Source organism: Mesitornis unicolor, unplaced genomic scaffold (assembly GCF_000695765.1).
Source record: "Mesitornis unicolor isolate BGI_N332 unplaced genomic scaffold, ASM69576v1 scaffold8437, whole genome shotgun sequence".
In the NCBI taxonomy this organism is placed as follows: domain Eukaryota; kingdom Metazoa; phylum Chordata; class Aves; order Mesitornithiformes; family Mesitornithidae; genus Mesitornis; species Mesitornis unicolor.
Window position 1 is genome coordinate 49,034 of NW_010195684.1, and position 20,505 is coordinate 69,538.

The window sequence follows — 20,505 nt, forward strand, 5'->3', positions numbered from 1 at the left end:
GAACTTGTATTGTTGTATTGTAAGTCAGCCCCCTCCCCTTTACTGTTTTTTTTAGTGAATGTGATCTGAAAAACACCCTGAAAAGGGGTGCTACTACTAGATAGACTGGTAATTGCGTAGACTTCTTTTTGACAGAAAACCAGAATCTGCTTTTTTTTTTTTTTTTTTGGATGGCTTCTGAATGCCAACAAAATAGTGCTGCTTGTAAGCCCTGTTCTTATTACCCCATTCTTTTCATGCTGCTCAACTGACAGCCTGTATCGATTTTAATATAGATTTGTTTTCAGTTTTTTCAAAGGCCTGTGTGCTAAGTTGTGCAAACAAGGTGATGTTCAGTTCACATGGGTTTCATCAAACAGTTCTAGTGCCTTGAACTGTATAAAATTAATGCTCTTCTGAGGGAGGGGTTGCCTTTTTTTTAGGGGGGTGCTAAATGTTCTAGTATTCATATTAATATCAATTAAAAAGATAGATCATATGCAGGCAGTTTTGGGGAGCAAACAAGCATGATGGTACAAGTACCCAGTTTATCGTAAAGTTTTTAAACCTAGATTAGGATATCTTTTTTTTTCCCCTTGGGATTTATATTAAGAATGTTTCAGCTTTCTGTAACGATAAAACTAACATATGCATTGTATTGGCTTCCAGTACCAGCTGTGATTTTGCATGACTTGAGTTCTTTTGTAAGGATAACCAGTCTGCATTATATACATCTCCAAAAAGCATATTTCTATGAATAAAATACATCAGTGTTAATAGACACTTTGCTCCTTTGCACTTAGGGTGTTCCTTTTGTACAGATGATAGCTCCTACCAACAGTTTCAATAATAATATGTCTGGTGAGTGGGAGTAGCTGCAGGGCTCCCCAAGACCTCTGGGTTGTCACTCCAGAGTAGGCACACGTATTCAGTATGCAAAATACCTGATACAAAATGCAAATTATTTAGCATATGATCATGTTGCTGTGCAGAAAAAGTGCAATTCTGAGGGAGTAGTAAGAGCGTGTACAGCAGTGCTGTGCCAGTATCAGAAAACTCCAGTACTGATGAAATACTGGGAGGGGATGCAAGAGGAGCACAAGACCTGCAGAGCTGCCCTGCTATGAGACCTCTTAAAGGAACTTGTCTGATTTATCTGAAAGATTAACAAATGAAAAAGACCCAGAACAAAACAGAAAAACCCCACCCAAACAAAAACCAACACACCAGAACCCTGAGTATTAAAGAGCTTTTTAATATAGTGGAAATAGGTATGAGAAGAACCAGAGGCTGGCAAAAGGAAAGAGCTGAATTAAATGAAGTTGCACACTTGCAGCCAAGAGGATGATTAATCATTGGAACGAGTTCTCAAAAGAAGGTATTTTCCCAGGCACTGTCTAGTCAAATGTGATTAACTGGATTTTGTGAAGAAGTAATAGGCTAAAGTGTCTGTGACACGAAGGAGGTCAACCTAGCTGATGTAATTCTCCTTTTTTACAGCCTTAGCTCACTAACCCCGTGAAAACTTTATAAAGATGGAATAATGGATTTCAACTTGCTGAAACTAGAAAGGTCATTATCTTGACTTGAATGAGGAAATTTCCAGCTTGGCTTTTGGATTTCTCTGGTAATAAATAATTAGTATTTATGTAGTTCTTCCTATTAACAAAGTCTCACGCTTGCAGGAAGGCACATCTAATCTAAACCCAGATTAACAAGCATAGCGGTGAGGCATGGCCAAGTGAACCAGCAGCAGACCTGGAAAAAGACCCAGTGTCTTCTGGATCCCTCACTGAGACAGAGTTGTTTTCTTGGGAGGCCTCAGCTGTCTGATATCTGGCGTGTTCTCCAGTTCGTGTAATTTCTTGACTCTGGAAGACCAAACATGACAACATGAATTAAGCCTAGAATATCACTAAATGGTGTTCTGATGAAAAGTGTGAGGTATACTAAGAAATTTTTGTTGTTATTTCTATATATATTTTTTTTGTTTCTTTGTTTTATAAAAACCTCTGTCCAGATATAGCTATAGATATAAAAAATTAGGCTTACATTTACCACATGACTTCTATGTAAGTATAAAGCAATGCTTCTGTAAGGCAGGTGTTTCTCTTCATTTAGGAAGCACTGTGCTCAGCACTGCCAACAGTGACTTACCTAAACTCACTTAATGGTTTCTATTACTGAGAACTCATTGAGATTTTGATGGCACTCATATTTGTTGATGTGTGAGCACTTAGAGGTCAAAACAGCACACACTTTGGTCTTCTGTTTTCTGTCACTCCTGTCCTGCTCAGTTTGACCTGTTGAACAGATATCTGTACCCTGTGCAGTTTATTTCCTGGCAAAACCCCTGAATTCCCTAAATATCCTAAATTAATTTATCTTGGAATAAATTGTGACTTAAGCTCTTGTCTCAGGTAACAGCCGTGGTAGTGGTTCACAGTGACCCACTGTGCCCTGACCCACAGGTTGTACCACCTGGGAATCCAACCCTAAATTAGTGGTTAGGGAGAAAGAGATTAAAGAGAGGCCCTCTTTCTGTCATTATCTGTGACAGGGTTGGGGGGCTGCTCTGTGAAAAAGTTGCTGTGCAATGGCCTTGTAATTGCTGGTGAGAAGTAGTTCAGTGTGTGAATTAATTTCACCAGCAGTAAACATTAGTGGCTGACTTCTGCAAAGGGAGGTTTAAACTTTATCATTAAGAGACGATTAAACTTTGCCTGGATGAAAGCAAAGGCTCCATGGATGTGGAGACAAAGGAGTCTGAGGTGGTGTCTGCTGAGTACTTGAGCTCTCTTACCCTGGTTAGTTTGAGCTGAAGTTGTACCCTGCAGTTACTCAGTCGTGCCTTCACCCTGTCCTCTCGCCATGTCCTCCCTTCAGAGACAGGGTGGGTTTTGTTTCACAACATATTTCTGGAATCCTGTGAATGTGATATTTCTGTGATTTTTAGGCATGAAACTGCAAATATCACCTCTGTTTATTTGAAGATGAATTTAAATTAGATTAAATCCCGCTGCTGCTCGTGTCTTATTTTTTTAGTGACTCTCATTAGTTTGTGCAGTTATATCACCAGTAGAAAAATTCATGGTTAGGAGCTTTAGAAGAAAAACAAAGAACAAAATAAAGGAGTGATGATGCATGAGTCTACAGGCATTTTTAAAAGATATTTGTAAGTTAAAAAAAGAATTATAGAAAACAGTGCATTTGGCTGTCATGGTATCTGATGGTAGTACCAATCCTGAAATATTGCACTGTTTCACTGTTCTTCACCGTATTTCAGTCTTGTAGCTTTATCCTTCCCAGGGGAGTTGAAATAAATGCACAGTTACTGTAGGGCGTAAACTTACTCGGTTTGATTTCATCCGCATATGCTGACTCTTATGACAATCTGTTTTCTAACAAATCAGCTCTACCATTCTTTCTCAGCCTCGACCAAGCAAAAAAAAGTTGATGAATTGTCCTGTGCACAGCTGTGTCAACTGGTCACAGTATTCTGAGTATTTCTTAAACGTCTGTTAAAGTATGTTACTGTGTTAACAAAAAAAGATATTTGGCAAACAAAGAGAAACAAGTGCTTTTCCAGATATTCTGTCAAGATAGTGCATAGCTTTGACATCTGTTAAGTGTGCTACTTACCACCCTATTTTGCATCACACACCAGTTCAGAGATTAAGTCGTGCTGCAGATTTTCTTTAAAGTGTTTAACAATTCTGTGTGCTACATCAAGTAGTACCAAACTCTTCTATGGCTCTAAGTCAAGTTTTATATTTATCTCTGTTCCTTCAGTATGTTAGCAATGGTAGAGTTGTTTCTGCTTTCTGGGATTATTTGAGATTTTTCATTTGCTTGTTTTTAGTAGAGTGAAAATCTCCCATGTAGTCGGGTCTAATCAGTACTGTCACTGGGAAACCTTTAGAAGAGAGGTTACCAAAACGTCTTCTGTGAGGCATTAATTTGGTTTCACCCTCCCAGAGACTCCCACCCTAATGGAGAACAAGCACCTGCTAGATGATGTTGAGCATTAGCATAGGGACATGTTTGGTTCCAAGGGATTAAGGGAAATACCGTATGTGTGTGTATCCCTAATTTTATTAATTTTCATTTTTGCTAAAACACACCTGTTATAAGGAATAAATGAAGCTGGTGTCCAAAACTGAGATTCCCCTGCACAGACCTGCCTTTCTCACCTGTTCTTCTTCATGCACCTTGTTCCCCCCCCAGCTTCACTTCCATGCAAAGCCTTCCACGAGGGCTGACATTGCATGATCCACCAAATCTGATCCTGATGAAAAATACAGCAGGAAGCTATGCAACATGCAGCTTCTGGTGTCAATTTTATGGCTGCATATAGGTACCTTTAAATAATATTTTTCAAGTTGGTGTGATATTTTCTTAGCAGGTTGAAGTTGAAGTTTACCGGAGAGATTCTAAGAAGCTTCCTGGCCTGGGAGACCCTGACATTGACTGGGAAGAGAGTGTCTACTTGAACCTCATCCTACAGAAGGTAACAGTGATGCTTAGCTAATTTTCACTGGCTGCTTATGCTGGATAGGTTTCAAGGTGGGCTCTGATCTGTCCCCCTTCCTTCCTAGCTTGGGAGATGTGAACACTTCTGGAGGATGCAAAGAAAACATGTTTTTAATTGTGCCTTTCAGAGTCTAAATGAGCGTGAACTGAGATGTTTGTTATTTTTCAGTAGAGTCCTACGAGCTTCCCTCAAAAAACTTTAATTATATCCAGTGAAGCTGTACTGAATTTTATGCTCTGTAACAAAGTTTTGCAAAATGGAAGGCTTTGCCAAGTTTAATAGTTTTTGAGAGTGAATGGTACTGTTAGACAAGCAACATTCCTGTTAGAGTTCACAATGCTGGTGCAGATAAGAGAGGAAACTGCTAAGTGGAAATGTAGGAAATGTGTTATGTGTTGCACTGGGAGTTTGCTGCTCTTGACATCAGAACTTTAATAAAATTTTTTGGTGGTGGTGGGAACATGAAGCTAGCACAAATTATTTCTGTAATTAACTTGTAAGTTGTTCAGTTATTGCATATGTTACATTGGCGCTTAGGGAAGCTGAATGTTACTACAGTCATTGGAGATCCCTTAAAAGTTTTGTTGTTTATGAACTCGGATGAAAGACTGCTGGGTCATTGCACACACCCTGGAAAATAAATTGTTTTCATTCTCTTTCCTTCCTCCCAAAAGTCTCGTTGCAGAACTCTGCAGAGAGCAGTTTCCGCGTTTATTTGATGCTGAATAAACCAGTATCTGTTTGCTGCAGTCAGAATTTAGAGATGCTTGGCATTGCTGTCCAGAGCTATCATGCTTGCTTCTTACACGTTTTTTCAGGTTGTTTGGCAGGCTATGTTAATAGTTTCTGATCTCTCTAATGTGTTGCTTGTGTTCATTAATGTTTCTATTTTTTCCTTTTTGAAGTGTGCTTATGTGCATGTCATGCTTATTTCCCCAACTAAAGTTAAACAGTATTGACAGGAATTTCTTTACCCATAGGTTGTGCACCTCAGCAAGCATCTGTGCAAAAGATTTCAGTATCACTGAGTTAATAAACAAACACAGGCCTGAAAATTGTAGGAGTTTCAGTATAGTGAAGATAATAAAGAAGACTGCAATACCAAAACATCTTATTTTTTTTAGTTGTCTTCTGGCTAAAAATTAAGACAGAATGTGTTCTACTTCAAGCACAAGAATGTTGTGTTTTTCTAACTCTAAAGCTTTATTTCTCTGTCTGATGCCCTGTTGCAGCTGGATTATGTGGTGACATGTGCCGTGTGTACACGCTCCGATGGAGGAGATATTCACATTCACAAAAAAAAATCTCAGGTGAGATTATCCTGTTATGACTGTGGATAAGAGGTTGGCATCCATTATTACCTAATTCTAAAACCTGTACCAAAACCAGGGCAGTGGTTCTCAGGCTGTGGTCTGACAGATGCATCCTTGTGAAGCATCTCAAGTCTTTGCCTAATGACATTTCCAGCCAGCCATCTAAATGTGAGATCTAAATGTCCTTCATAGCCCCTCTCTATAAATTGTCAAGGCCTCTGCATGCTTTCAAGATTTATGTCTTTGCCTACTGGATTTGAGGGAGGGGGAGGTGAAGATGGAGGGGCCAGTATGCCAATCTGAAGGTAAACCTGAAATTATGTGAGACCTGAGTTATGGGAAGCCTTCAGGGTAAATCTGTAATGTAGGGCTATTAACTGGTAGCCAATTTACTGATTACCCAATTCATCATTTTATTGTTTTATGAGATTCTTGTTAGCTCTCTTAAACCACTCATTCCTTCCATTTCCACACCAAAGGCTTTTATCACTTGCTTGTGTGCAGCATACAGTTAATCCAGGGTTTAGCATAGTGGAGGAGACCGAATAATAAGCATGGAGGGGGTAGGAACAAGAAACCAAAGACTTCTTCACTCAGTTTCAAGCAGATCTTGCAACAACTTCATGTAGTTGGTAAAAGTTCTTCTCTAAAGGGCTCCTGTTGTTTTTAAAAGGCTATTTCTCCCAAGCATTTCCATTCCTTTAGCCCATTCAGCTGCTTGCATGACTTTACCTGAAATAAGCCAGTGCTCTTTAATCCTTTAATTTTGTTTTACCATTTTAAAACAATTATTGCTTTGCCTACAAACAAAACTAGCAACGCTGATTATTGTATTTGTAATTTGCATTAGTTAGGCACATAATTCCCTTCTTCTGATGCTGTTGAGACACCACATTACACGACTGATGTAAGCCTTTTATTTCTCAATGCTTTTTCTACTGTTTACTGGTCCAAATTTCTCCCCCAATTAACTTCTGCAAAATTCTTTTGAGAAAAATCGGTAAATATTACTTGCAGATTTGAAAAATAGGAAGACAAGGATGAGGAACCTGCCCATGCTGTATGTGAGCGATGTTCAGAATAAGGAGGAGCTTTTCTGTTCCTCATTCCTAGAGGCTGTACTGTGAGACAGCTTAAAAATTTTTCATTGTCTCCCCTTTTCTAGGAGAAACTCAGCACGCATTAAAACTTAACCATACATACTGGTAATATTTAAACTTAATGAAGTTGATCTTTGGAGAGAGAAAAGACAATTCTGTGTACTATGGAAAGCATATTTGCAGTAGGACATTTCATTGTAACATGCGCCATCGATGCTATTCATTTATAATGAACAAAAGCCAACTTTCTTGGATCTCTATTACTGCTCTGATGGGTATTGTTTTACAAAGCATCCCGTCAGTTGGCAGCCAGATGTTGAGTAAGTAGAAGCCCTATGCAGGCATAGGACTTGCTGTGCTACTCCAGACCTTGCACCAGTGTGTTCATAACAGTACAGTACCTAAGGCATGAAACCAGTGTAAATAAGGCTAACTTTCTCCTGAATTATTTTGCAGACTATGTTGATTCCTTGCTGGCTTGACAATAAGATCTCTACAAACGATATTTTCTGACTGGAGATGAGTTTGTGGGTTTTGGTGGGTTTTTTCCTTTACATTGGTTGGTGTGAAAACAAGGATGTCTGGAATATGTCCTTGTTTCAGGCATTGCTGCAAGTGTCATCTCTGAGGAGTCTTGTTACTTTCTAATGCTGTTTCTTGTCATGAACCAATCCTTCTTTTTAATAATCTATATTTAAATGTGCATGTAGGCTTCATAAGAACAAATAAGGAAAAGCAACCCTCATGAATATCTAATATCCTACCCTTAGTCACGTTTTGTGTTGAATAGTTTGTAGCAAGAATATCACAGGCCTGACAATCTAGGCAGATTCACAGCTTTCGACACATTCATAGTGGACTAAAATTTGACAGATTTATTTAATTCAAAACTTTGTAAACAGAGGCAAAAGCAAAGAAAGCTACTTGGTATGAATTTTTCTCTGTCTTTACCTGCTTGTTAATGTTATTGGAACAATAAACTCTAAAGCCTTTAGCTATTTAAATGTAGGTTGTTTTGAGGAGTGAAGTGACCAAAGGAGTTCAGGAACTGCTTCAGAGGAAGGATCATGCAAGAGGAAGCACAGTGGATAGAGAAAGAAACAGAAACAGAAGATGCGGATGAGAAATTAAGTGCTTGTCCTCTTGAGAGCCATGCTTCCTATTGCTGAGTGATGTTGATCTTACCATGGTACTAAGCAATCAATAACAATGAAATAAACTGTACAAGCAAATAGTGTTAGGTCAGCTACTCCATGGTAACTTTCTTGCTGTGCGTGCTTTTACTTTGCAGCGCCTTGCAGTAACTTAATGGCAGCTGAAGGTGGTTTTCCCTGTTAATGAAAAGGAGAATACCTTAGCAGTACCACAGAATGGTGAGAGGTCAGGTATACACAGGAACATTTACTGTGGAGCAACTAGTGTTTGATACCTTGCATATGAAAACTCAAGGATTTCACAAGTGCTGTCACTATTGCAAAGCAGGCTTTAGTCAGAAACCAGCTCAGCTTTGCCTGCAGGATGCCCAGCATCTCTGGTGTAAGTGAAAATGTTGGCTGACTGAGCAGCGTTGGACTGTGCTGTTTTGGTATTGCTTGCTTTGTATTCAGTGCGTCCATTCCTGAGCACATTTAACTGAGATGTGGGTTTTTTTTCCTGTACCTTTCTCAGCAAGTGTTTGCGTCTCCTAGCAAACACCCAATGGACAGTAAAGGAGAAGAGTCAAAGATCAGCTACCCCAACATATTCTTCATGATTGACAGTTTTGAAGAGGTGAGTTCCTTGTTGCAGCAGCAGTTTTGTCTTATTCTCTTCTTATGCACTGATTAGCTGTTTTCTTGTACCTTGAACGAATGTTCTTGGGTAATTGAGGGTTATCTTCCAGTAGTTTTATTTTATTTTATTTGACCTTGCTCTTTCTTTAATGTTTGAAACCTGAGCTTAAAACTGGATTTTGACGTTTGTCTTTATCATGGGCTAAAGCAAGACAGACTGATAAGAGAGCTGCTTATCTCAACATGTGATTTGCAGTGTACGCTGACTGAAGTCTGTATTTTTTGAAAGACTGGGGTGGCTGTTTACATTGGAACTGCCTTGGACCTAATGAGAATCATGGGAATCTGAATATATTTGAACTTTAATAACTGCACTTTGCCTTGAGATGTTTCATCTTGCATTTTTGGCAGGTTTTCTGTGACATGACTGTGGGAGAAGGAGAAATGGTCTGTGTGGAGCTGGTGGCCAGTGACAAAAGCAACACCTTCCAAGGGGTGATTTTTCAGGGGTCCATCCGCTATGAAGCACTCAAGAAGGTCTATGACAACAGGGTAAGGTGCTTCTGAAAGACAGCGTCCTTTGCAAGAATGATACTCTGACCACAGTTTTTCTTTGCTGAGGCCGTTAGCTTTTTTTTTTCCTGTTAGATCATCTGTATCATAGTCTGTCCTTTTTGGCTTTGAAAGTTACCTGAAAGATAGTGCTTTTGGCTCAGACAGTTGAGAGTGTTCAGATCAGGACATATTACTCTGGTGTTTGCCAAAAGGAGTGAAGTTGATAAATAATCAAGAGCATAACACAGGAATGGGTCCGAATAACAGAGTTCTGGGAGCCCCTTAATTTTTTTTAAAGTCATAGATATTTCTAGCTACTTCAGAAAAGATGTTTTGCAAGGAGATCCTAAATTCTGATAACTACCTTGCTGTATATGAAATGTGTTTTTCTTCAGTGAGCTTTGTACTCATGGCTATTTTCAAAAGACCATTGTAGTTTCACTGCCACAGAAAGAAGCTTTCTTTGCTTTCCTACAGAAACATGCAACGCCAGTACTTTCAGATTCCAATTCAGTACTTAGTGCTGAAGTCAAGAGAGTGCAAGAGCCAACAAACTTCTTGAACAGTTTGTTATGAATACAATCCTGAGGGATTTAAAACAAGCAAACAAATCCTCACAATATCTACAGTGACTGTAAACATAAATTCCCTTTGTCCCTACTCCTGTAAGGAGAGGTCATGAATAATTTCCCTTCTCCCTGTTTTAAATGTGAGCAGTTGTATTCTTCTAGCAGTTTTTTGGAAGAGCAAAAACTGTAATTGTTTCTTTGTGCCACTATCATCTTATGGCCTCATGCAGTCACCAGGTGGGTTATTAAAATATACGGGAATGCAGAATCACTAAAGACAACATAAGAAGAAAGCTCTACAGTGGAAAGACAAGATTTGATGTGGTAAAGTCACCTCATTGCCTAGGAATGTCCTGTGTGACTACTCAGCTACTTTACATTGTTTTGTTAGATGAAATAAAGTTGTTAGCTCTTCAAACACTCAATTATGGCTGAAGGCAAAACTTGAAATTTAACCATTCTTTTAACAGAACAGAAGGAATCTCTCTATGCTTTTGAAGGTTACTTGAGTACAGTTGTGTCTGTATTAATTCTTAGTACAATACGAGTTGTGTTGCACGATGAGCATCTCGGCGCTTTCAGGCAATAAACTGCTGAAAGTTGTGATAAACCTCTTAAATTAATGGATAAGTCCTACTTATTTCATTTGGCAAAACCTTGACTGTTTTCATATTGGTCTGTTCCTCTTTTCAGTTCTCAGTTCAGTTTTCAGTTCAGTTGTGTTAACTGGAAGTAGAGCCCTTCTGTCTGTTGAGAGGGTTCAAAAGCTGTCAGGGTTTTGCGGTGAGCAATGCAATGCAGGTTAGTTGTGCATGGGGGCTGGCTCTTTATGCTTTGGCCTTGACAAGTGTGGACACACAAATGTCCAAATTGACTTGCCACAAAGTAGTGCCAGAGGTGTGCAGTGCGCTTTGCTAGTTTGAAGCATCTTGTGTGTGTCTTTCGCTTTCTGGGCTCAAACTTGAGTGTCCCTGCACAGGCTGTGTTGAGTTGTGCACGTGCCTGCTTGTGCTGTGGTGTGCCACATTGTGTGGGTCTGGATAAAAACTCTTTGGTTTATCACAGTGTGGCATTGGGTAACTCTGCCTTTTAGAGAGCTGAAGGAGTTGATTCTTCTCTGAGCCTCTGTTTTTGTATCTGTAAAACTGCTTCCCTTTTGGAGATCACTTCAGATTGTGGCTTAAAATGCTTCTTAAGAATCAATATAATGATAGTTATACGGTATGTTTTTGACTTATTCTTGGATAACATCTTTCAGAGAACGTTCTGTTTTGAAACACGGAGATGGTATTACATGGTTTTCTCTCCTGTCTTGATGCATTGTAGGTGAGTGTTGCAGCTAAGATGGCTCAAAGAATGTCTTTTGGCTTTTATAAATACAACAACATGGAGTTTGTCCGGATGAAAGGGCCACAAGGGAAAGGACATGCAGAGATGGCAGTGAGCAGAGTTTCTACTGGTGACACTTCACCATATGGGACGGAAGAAGATTCAAACCCAGAATCCCCAGTGCATGAGAGAGTAAGTAGCAGACAAAAATACTGACTTAACCTTAAGCACGAAGAAGTTTTGTTCCAAAGCCAGTGGACAGGCTGAAGCTGGGATTAACTCATGTTAAGGTTCTGCACTTAGATTTGTCTGTGTATATTTTGAACATACTCAGTATATGCAGATGGATTTTTAGCACGGTTTCCCTTGAGCAAATACTGAATACAGAGATGACTGGGTGATTCATGCTTCTGGAGGAGTGTTTTGTTGAAACAACAGCAGTGTTGATGCCGGGGAAAATGATGATTCTGCCTGTTTTAGATGAAAATTAATAGATTCCATTTCTGTACAAGATGAGATTTACCTAGAAATGTAGAATTTGTATCTTGCGTGGGTTGCTTGCTAAACCTCACTGGAAATGGTACTGTTGGGAGATTTTGCCACTGATGAATGCTGCCAATATGAAGCTTGTATAATATTAAAGCAAAGGTTATGGATCTAGATGCAATACCATATTTATGTGTACGCTTAGTTTTAGTGCAAGTGCTGTAAAATACCAATAGTTCATAGATGCTGATTTAGTCCTTATTCAATCCTGAGCCTTGCTTTCCATTAAGGTATTTTACCTAGTTAATGGGGATTAGGCAACACATCTTCAAAACACCTGCACAGCTGTGTCCTGACCTGGGCTGGGTGATTCCTGATGGAGTCTAGTCTGGTTTTCTGTGCAACATAGCTCACCTGTGTAGTTCAAAGGTCTGCAGGATTGCTTCTAAATGTCTCCATGAAGCTGTGTGATTTTTGTTTCTGGCTTCCTAAAAGGCAAAATGAGCTGCCAGCACAGTAAGCACATCCCGTTAACTGGGTGTGTTTGCTCTCTACCATAGAGATACAGCCTGCAGAAATCAGGCCTGGAGGAACTTCCTGATCTTTTGGCTCCAATACTTCCAGTGTCAAATGGAAAATGTCAAAAGAGATTTGATAATGTGTTATCATTGGTTTTTGCTAATGGCAATTTGTGCGTTTCTGGTTTTCCCTCTAGGTGTGATATGAAATGGCTACAGAATTTAAAACGGAGACAAGCACAGATTAGAGATCAGGTGCACTAAAGAGAGGATCGGTTGGGTGGTACAATGCTTCTACTTAATTTTTTTGTTTTGTTTTGTTTAACATTAGCGATAGAGGGACGACTTAGAGTGTTTCTGCAGTGCAATACCAACCTGCCTTGGCTGTCATCCTCACTCATATGTCACCTCCCTCCTTATTTGTATGGACAGATATGAGCAATATCAGGTGTCAGCTCAGGGAGAGTTACAGGATTGTTAAATTACCTGTGTGAAAAAGGAAGGATGAGATAGATGTTACTTGCCTTCATTAGCAAAGTAGTTATCCCTATTTTTTTTTTTTAATTTAAAATTAAACTAGCAAAGTATTACTAGAAAACCAGCACAGAAGTACTGCATTTCAGCTCTTTCTGAAAGAGGTATAGTCGACTATAATTGTGGTTTACTCAAGACCAACTACTGCTCTGAAAGAAGGGTGTCTCTGTAGTTTTGTCCCTAACCTGTGTTTCACCATAGACAATTATATCCTTGCATTTGCCATCATTTAGCCTAAATTATTAGGGGCATCTCAACTGTTTTTTCTCCATCCTACATTGTAATATAATGTACATATAATTGTACACTAACTTCACTTTTGTGTTGGCATCTTGAGTTAAGTAATTGCGTTGTGACCCTGCTTCACAGAGACACCGTGACCTTTCACAGCAATCTGTGGCATCTTTCTAGGCAGGGAAACTACTACCTTGTGTTTGCCAAAGGAATGAAGAAGCTCAATTTTAGTGTGTCCAGTACAATATATTCTTAGCCTATTAAGTCTTCTAATATTCAGCATGCAAAAATAACAATGACATTCTTAGTGCCTAAGTTATCAATAATTTTGTGTCTTTATGACTATAAATCCATGTTAAAAGTGATCAGCTGAAGAGAGAGGTTTTTCATATTCATGTAACTGTTGAAGATGATATCAAAATACTTTCATCTTGGTGAGTATCTTGAAGCTGAGATGTCCGTTCAGTTGACGTTCTCTGGCTGCTTTGATAAAACGTACAGCTAGACCCTGGTCATGATTCTGTTTTTTACACGTGTCACTGCCTTGTGATACTTATTTGAGACTGATTATTTCACTAGAGACATAGCACTTTTTAAACAAAACCTTCACTAGCATTTCTTCTGTTTCCCATTCAGGTCACTTCTTTCAGCACACCGCCAACCCCAGAACGCAACAATCGCCCATCCTTTTTCTCCCCATCCCTCAAGAGAAAAGTGCCCCGAAATCGAATTGCCGAGATGAAAAAATCTCACTCAGCAAATGACAGTGAGGAGTTCTTCAGAGACGATGATGGTGGAGGTGAGAAAAATAGTATCAAGCTGATTCAAAATACAGTGTATAAATGCAATCATATCACAGGTTTTTTTTAGAAGGGAAACTCACAAATGTCGAAGTCCAAACACCTTTTCTTATGTTTAAAAACAATTCAGAGAAAAGCCAAAAAATCTATCTATCTATTGGCATGCTAATAGATAAACACAGAGGTAACTTCCAGATCACAATTTCTGTTCATAGTTGCAAAGGTATTACTCACCAGCAGTACTAGACCAGCTTAGCTAATAAAGAATTTCACATTAAAAAACAAGCTTAAATGTTAATGTTAAATTCAAATTCTGTGCAAGTTAAACTGGTTGTAACTAATTCCGAGTTCCATCGACAGAAACCTTTCCTCGTCTCCTTTTCCTTAACTTGCTTAGTCAAGTGTTATTTTAAATGAGCTGTGTTTCTGCATGTTTTACTAGGCAAAGGGTATGGCTTGGGTCAATTACTATGTAGTGTGGGGAGAAGAGCAGCTTTCCCAGATGAAGTTCTGGTTTTGGTATCTTCTTCCTGAAGGCTGCACAGGATAGAATGGGGTTCAAGGCATTCATCTGGTAGCCCTTATAGGTGGTGGTAGGGTCTGCTCATTACTGTTTTGCAGGATCTGATCCTAGCATACTTGATCATAATGATAAAAATTCTTATTATTTTTATTTTATTTTCCTTCTAATATATTTAAGAAAGTAAACAAATTCCAGGTTTTCCAGACATTTTATAGCATGCATAAAAAATACCAAGAAGTGTGGTTTCACTTAGTTATAAATTATTTTGACCTTATTGTTTCTGGTCCGAGAAACAGAGATTTAAACAGTTTATGCTAGGACATTTAATTGATTCAAAGATGAGATTTCTACAAGAATAAGTAACTAAAATGAGAATTCTTCACAGGTTTCAGAAACCTGAGTGTCCTACCAGTGTTTACTCAGGAGCTGCAGTGATAAAATTCTCTTGTTTTGGAGGGAAAAAGCTGACTTCAAAAAACCCATTGCTGGGTGAACTGTAGAAGCAGAGATATTTGAGTCCATCTTGCCTTTGTGGGTGGAGGAAAACTTGGCTGTGTAAAGCTCAGCAGTGTCCTTGGTCTGGGCAGTGCTGCTGCAAACCTGTCCCTGGTGCGACCAGACCTGTTGTGGTTAGGAACAGCCCAGGAGGGCCCACCACTTCAGTTACTTTTGCAGTGTGCATGCATAACACAACAGGAGTTTTTTACTTGCTGGAGTCTGGTCCTTCTGACCTGATCACCACAGTGCTCTTGGCATAGTGGCAGTGTGTAAGGGAAGGCAATGGTTTGCTTGATTTAGAGGGAAGGAGGGAAAACAAGTGGTTTTTCTTCCTCCCACCTTGTAATGCATCTTGCTGGAGTAGCTGCCATGATGTAATTTTCTTGTGCTAGGACCTCTTTGTGTGGATCAGGGCCCACTTTTGAACAAATGAGTCCCAGAGCTTGGCTCACTCATGACCAAAATTGTGTTCATTTCAACATCTCCTTTTTGGCATTGTGGGACAAGGCTGAGTTTTACAGAGAAATCGAGGGAAAGTTTAGAAACACTCAAAATACGTGGCATGTGTGTTCCCAGCTGTGGAAGAGACCTGCAGCTATAAAAACCACCTCTAACCACCTAGATCCAGCATCCTCTTGTTATAAATATTATTTGTGGACCTTTAAACTAATATTGGGAAGAACAGCACTGCTTGAGGGTCCCAGGTTTGGCTTGGGGGATGCATGGAAATCTGCAGTAAACTTACTAATGCTGATTCTTCTCCTGTCTTGTAGATGTCAGTTTTCTTCATAAAATACGATTTTCCTTGTCTTACACTTGTGAATTTCTGCATGAGTAACTACTTAATTGTAGGGATATGCTGTTATTTTGCATATGAGAGGAGACAAGGTCAGGATTCTGTTTGTGCAGTATGGTAGCAAAGGCTTCATTCCCTCTCCAGGCTGGTCTGTTAGTGGATCATGGTTTACTGCTGCTGCCAGCTGCTGATGTAGTTCATTAGCTTCAATGTAAGTGGTGAATTCTGTGCTGGGCACAATCTCAGTGATTTTTTTTTTTTATTAAAATAGTTATAACAGTGACCTGCATGTGGTTTCTCTCTGGAGAGTGAATAGGCTTTTCTCTTCTTTTGACATTCAGAAGCTTTCATTGGGTCTTCCAATAAAACACAGAAAGTATAATCACTTTAAGCTTGCTGTCTTCTACCCTTACAGATCTGCACAATGCAACAAATCTGCGGTCGCGGTCCTTGTCTGGAACAGGACGTTCTCTGGTGGGCTCGTGGCTGAAGCTGAACAGAACAGATGAAAACTTTCTACTCTATGCACACTTAACCTACGTCACTTTGCCACTGCATCGAATTTTAACAGGTGAATTTCAGTGTGTATTATGCATAAACAGAGAGTCCTTTGATTCCAAGGCAGCCTTCTGTGTTGTGGAATTCTACTACTAAGATAGAGGAACAAGTACTTCTCTGTAAGGGAAACACTGTAGCAGCAAACCAGTGTGAACAAGTGGGATGGTGTCAGCCTGTTCTCCGGCTTTGAGCCGATTTTGCTTGGTGACAATTCAAACAAGCTGGTAGACTGCTCTAACAAACTTCCAGAGGAACAGTAGTTGCCAACTCTGCATTTGTTCAGCTAGGATAGTACAATGGGTTGGGTTTTACAGTCTGCGGGCAGATTTCATCCAGAACTCCTGTCTGCCTACAAATACAAGTGGACAAGAGGAAACAACTGGTCTGTTTGTACTATATCCCTCAGCAAGCCTGCCAGCCTTTCAGGGATACAGCTTGCAGTATGAGGATGCACATGAGACTCGAGAGAAATCTGAAAACTGAGAAAGCAGCAGTGGCAGTTTCTTTCATATAGATGTTACTAGTGTTACTGTCCACTCTTTTCGTTCTTCCTAAGTGAAGCTCTGAAATGCCTTCTTGTTGACCATCGTGGGCAGAAAGAAAGATCCAGCTGCACAGCAGTGTCTTAGGCAAAACTATTGCTCAACTCCAAAAACTAGACCAGAATAAAATTATGATGCCAGAACAATGTAAAGTCCTGTTTCTAACCTTGGAAGATCCTTACAACTCTTACTTTCTCTAAGAACCTAATCTTTTTCCTTCTCTTCCCATCTGCTACTTTCTCTAAGACCTTAATCTTTTTACTTCTCTTCCCATCCAGCAGATGGAAGGACTTCTGAATGTCTGGGCTGTGGGCTTTTAATCAGGGCTTTTAATCAGGGCTTTTGTTTAGTGCCTGCTTTTTCTTGTCTGGGTCTAAAAAGGGAACACACCTGAAAAACAAACAAACAACAATCTATTACACAGTGGTTGTTTCCAGACTGTTCCTGAAAGGTAGCTGAAAGAAAAAGAGTTAGGAAATCTGTTGTTAAACAGGTTAATCTGCTGCTGAAAGAGATGTATTATGTCATCGGTTGTATTATGCTAGTGTAATAGTAACTGCTGCAGTCTTGTCCTCATTTGCAGGCTGAGATCTCGGAGCCTGTTGCAAAAGTAGAATGGCTCTTACTCTACAGAGAAGGAAATTGTAACTGATAAGGTAGAAGTGGAAATTGTACGTAGCAAAGAGACATTTCTGCATTTGGCCTTTCACTGTATGTATGGATTTATTTCAATTTAGAAGAAATTATGGATTCCAGTAAAAATTGATCCTCTGTAATTAAGAGTGGATTTTGAACAGAATTTCAGCAAAATACATAATTATTTGTTATGATAGTTGTGTTAATAATCTTACCACTAGTTAGCTGGAGCTGTCAAGCTCGCTCACTCTCTCACCACAGGCATTCTGGAGTTCACAGAAGATGTATTGTTCCTGCTGGTATTTAATACTTGCTCAAGTGGGTGGCGTAAATGCCTCCATGCTCAAATATTTGCTTTGAGCTTGATCATCCTTTCTGAGACATAATTTGTTTAACATAAGATTGCAGAAGTCATCATATATATTGAGATGTACAGAAATAGGACATAAAGTGTCTGGGCTGTAAGGCGGAATTTTAATCCGCAGGTTTTCATTACCCTTATTTGCTTTGGCTTGGCACATCAGGCCCATTTCCAGTGCCTTCTCATAATTAATGCATTTGCATCAGTGGCAGCTTTCCAGCAAGTGGGAGCATTACCTGTGGGGCAGAGTGAAGAAGGAAGGATGCTCATCTCCCTTGAGTAGTTTAGGAAGCCTGTAGTAAGAAATTAAAATCGCAGTGATAGTGATCAAAGTACATTTTAAAACATCTGGAGTTTATACATATTGATAAGCCTTCCTTCGCTCTGAGCCTTCTCTCCATGCTAGATAATCCCGGTTCTCTCAGCCTCTCCTCGTATGTCAGCTGCTCCAATCCCTTTATCATCTTTGTGGCCTTCTTCACTGGACTTGCTCCACTGTGTTTCATTTTTTACAAGTATGGCAAGAGCCCTCTGGAGCTGTGGATCAATTTTTACTCACATCATCCTCTTTGTGCAGCTGGATGTGCTCAGCCTCTTAATTAAGCACATGCTCCATTTTCCCATGTTCTTTATTCTCTGCGTAGCCTTGAAAAGGACACAGCAGCCCAGTTTCCAAATATTTTGATGGTCTGCTTTGCCAGCATGCTGGTTTTACTGTCCTCATTTGGAATGATGCTCATGATTATGACAGATATTTTACAGGTTCATATTCTGTCACATTTGGGCAATATGGAACTGAGGAGCTAACAAAAGGAGTGGTTTTCGTGGCAGCTTTTTTGACTGCAGAAATGTAGGCAAAAGAATGGATGAAACAGTTGCATTATTTGTGCCCATATCTTCAGAGCCAAAAGTTTCCTTCAGGGTCTTGGGGATGGTGCATTTCTCCGTTCAAGAAAGGGAGACCCCTTGGAATTCCCTGCAATGGCACTTCCACTTGTTTATAGGGAAGATTATACCACTCTGTGTCTGACACATGTTGCTTCATCCCGCTATAAAGGATACATAGTAGATTAGCTGTCATCTCTATGTGATGGGATATATTTGTGGCCTACCATCTCTCAAGTAGGACATAGTTGGGGAGGAATTAAATTGGACTTAGTTAATAGGCAAAGTTGCATGTGCGTTGTGTTTTAAGTTCTTTTAGTGGCGTAACAGCGGGACTGTGCTGCAGTCCACGGTTGCATCTGTGGTTCTTCGTGCTTTTTGGTACTGTGACTGATTTCAGCAAACTCTGTGTCTCTTTTTCTCTCCCTTGCCCAGATATCCTGGAAGTGCGGCAGAAACCAATTCTGATGACATAGCAGAGAGCGGGCACTGCCTTGGAGCCTTGTTGCCAAGTGCCTAACCACAGCGGTTTTCTGTGCTAACACTACCATCTAGTGTCAGGAACATAAACCTCCGCAGGAAAAAGGGAAGTCCAAGAATACCAGCCGATCAAAAGTGCCTCTTTCTTCCTTCTTCTGCTGTCATACACCGTATGCACACTTGCAGTACATCGTTTGAGTGTTTCTGACTGGAAGAGGACTTTCAGCAAGATAAAACGAGAAGGGGCTGTGTTTAAAACGAATCAACGCTTTATGGACAGTTTGTTACTGTGTTTACTTTATAACTAAGAAACCAACAGTATGTACAGAATGTGTTAAACTTTATACTCTTTGAGAGAAACAACCTGAGAATTTCATAATGATGTACTAATGAACGTCGTTCCATAGACTCTTGCTCGTACGCTCTCCTTGTCGGTTTGGCTTAATGTGTGTGTGAGCGGGTGTGTGCGTGTGTGTGGGATGAGAGAATGATTTCCTACTGGAGGAGGAAAAGGAAAAAGATGCTACAAAGATCCATCGCCATTTTGGTATGTGCAGCGGGTCAGGTCAGAGCTTAAAAGAGGCTGGAAATGTTCCCATTGGTTCGTATGTCAGTGTTAGGACAGGTGAACTCTTCTGACAGATTTCCGTATCTACCAAAGAACAGCAACATTTTCATCCTCAAGAACTGGCTCAGAAAATGAGCCAGTGAAAGGAAGGCTAAAATGTGCTGCTATAGTAAAGCTGAGGTTCATATCCAGAACTAATGCTGCTTATCTCTGTCTGTTAGCTGAGTTGATACAAGTTTCAGTCTAAAGTGGAAAAGTAGGAGGCCGTAATTGGACTCCAAAACCTAAAAACCTTACCAATAACCGACATCCTCCTGCATGCACTGGACATCAGAGTGCGTAGTGTCATCCTTGCGGTAGCATTTGTAGCCAAGGAGGGCATGAGAGCTTAATGGTCGGCAGCTTGCCCAGGTTCTTCATCTTCTGGTGGTGTTTCGCTGTACTGGTACGTGCCGAAGCACAAGAGTTTTCTTGAAAGACAAAGACTGAAATGTAATTCTGCTCTGAAAAGTGACTAAAAATAGCATAGGGGGAGGTCTGGAAACTGTGTGTCAGGAGCTCTCAGGAAAAAAGCCTTTGTTTACAGGTAAAACGCAGCTTTCTCTAAATAGTAAAACTCTGCTGTCCTTGGTGTTTGAAAGCTCAATGATTAAATACCAAGACCACTGCAGTTTAGTTCACTGTTTTGATATGGGAGCCGGCCAATACTTCAGTTTATTTACGACTGCATAACTGTCACAGCAAAGGATGGGGTAGCATGTCACTCAGAGCAAGTGAGACTCCAATGCACGTACAAATAGAGAGCGAAGATGCCATTTTTGTCACTTTTCAGACTCTGAGCACCTAAACTTACGCTGTTGCCACAGTTACCAATTTGGCATTTGCTCTGAGCCTGGACCTTTGTCTCCCTCATACTCTGCCTTTCCCAAAGTGCT

The 20,505-nt window shown here is 40.0% G+C and overlaps 1 protein-coding gene across 1 annotated transcript in view; it reads left to right on the top strand.

The window, feature by feature from the left end:
• KIAA0930 (KIAA0930 ortholog) overlaps nucleotides 1-19,277 on the top strand; it is a 40,367-nt gene extending 21,090 nt beyond the window's left edge. Inside the window, exons 3-10 of the mRNA XM_010188203.1 lie at nucleotides 4,382-4,489; nucleotides 5,746-5,823; nucleotides 8,595-8,696; nucleotides 9,110-9,250; nucleotides 11,149-11,343; nucleotides 13,560-13,722; nucleotides 15,956-16,111; nucleotides 18,958-19,277. Coding sequence (XP_010186505.1) covers nucleotides 4,382-4,489; nucleotides 5,746-5,823; nucleotides 8,595-8,696; nucleotides 9,110-9,250; nucleotides 11,149-11,343; nucleotides 13,560-13,722; nucleotides 15,956-16,111; nucleotides 18,958-18,998 — 984 coding nt within the window. The 3' untranslated portion in view covers nucleotides 18,999-19,277. The remainder of the gene's footprint in view (nucleotides 1-4,381; nucleotides 4,490-5,745; nucleotides 5,824-8,594; nucleotides 8,697-9,109; nucleotides 9,251-11,148; nucleotides 11,344-13,559; nucleotides 13,723-15,955; nucleotides 16,112-18,957) is intronic.
• The last annotated feature ends 1,228 nt before the right edge of the window (nucleotides 19,278-20,505 follow it).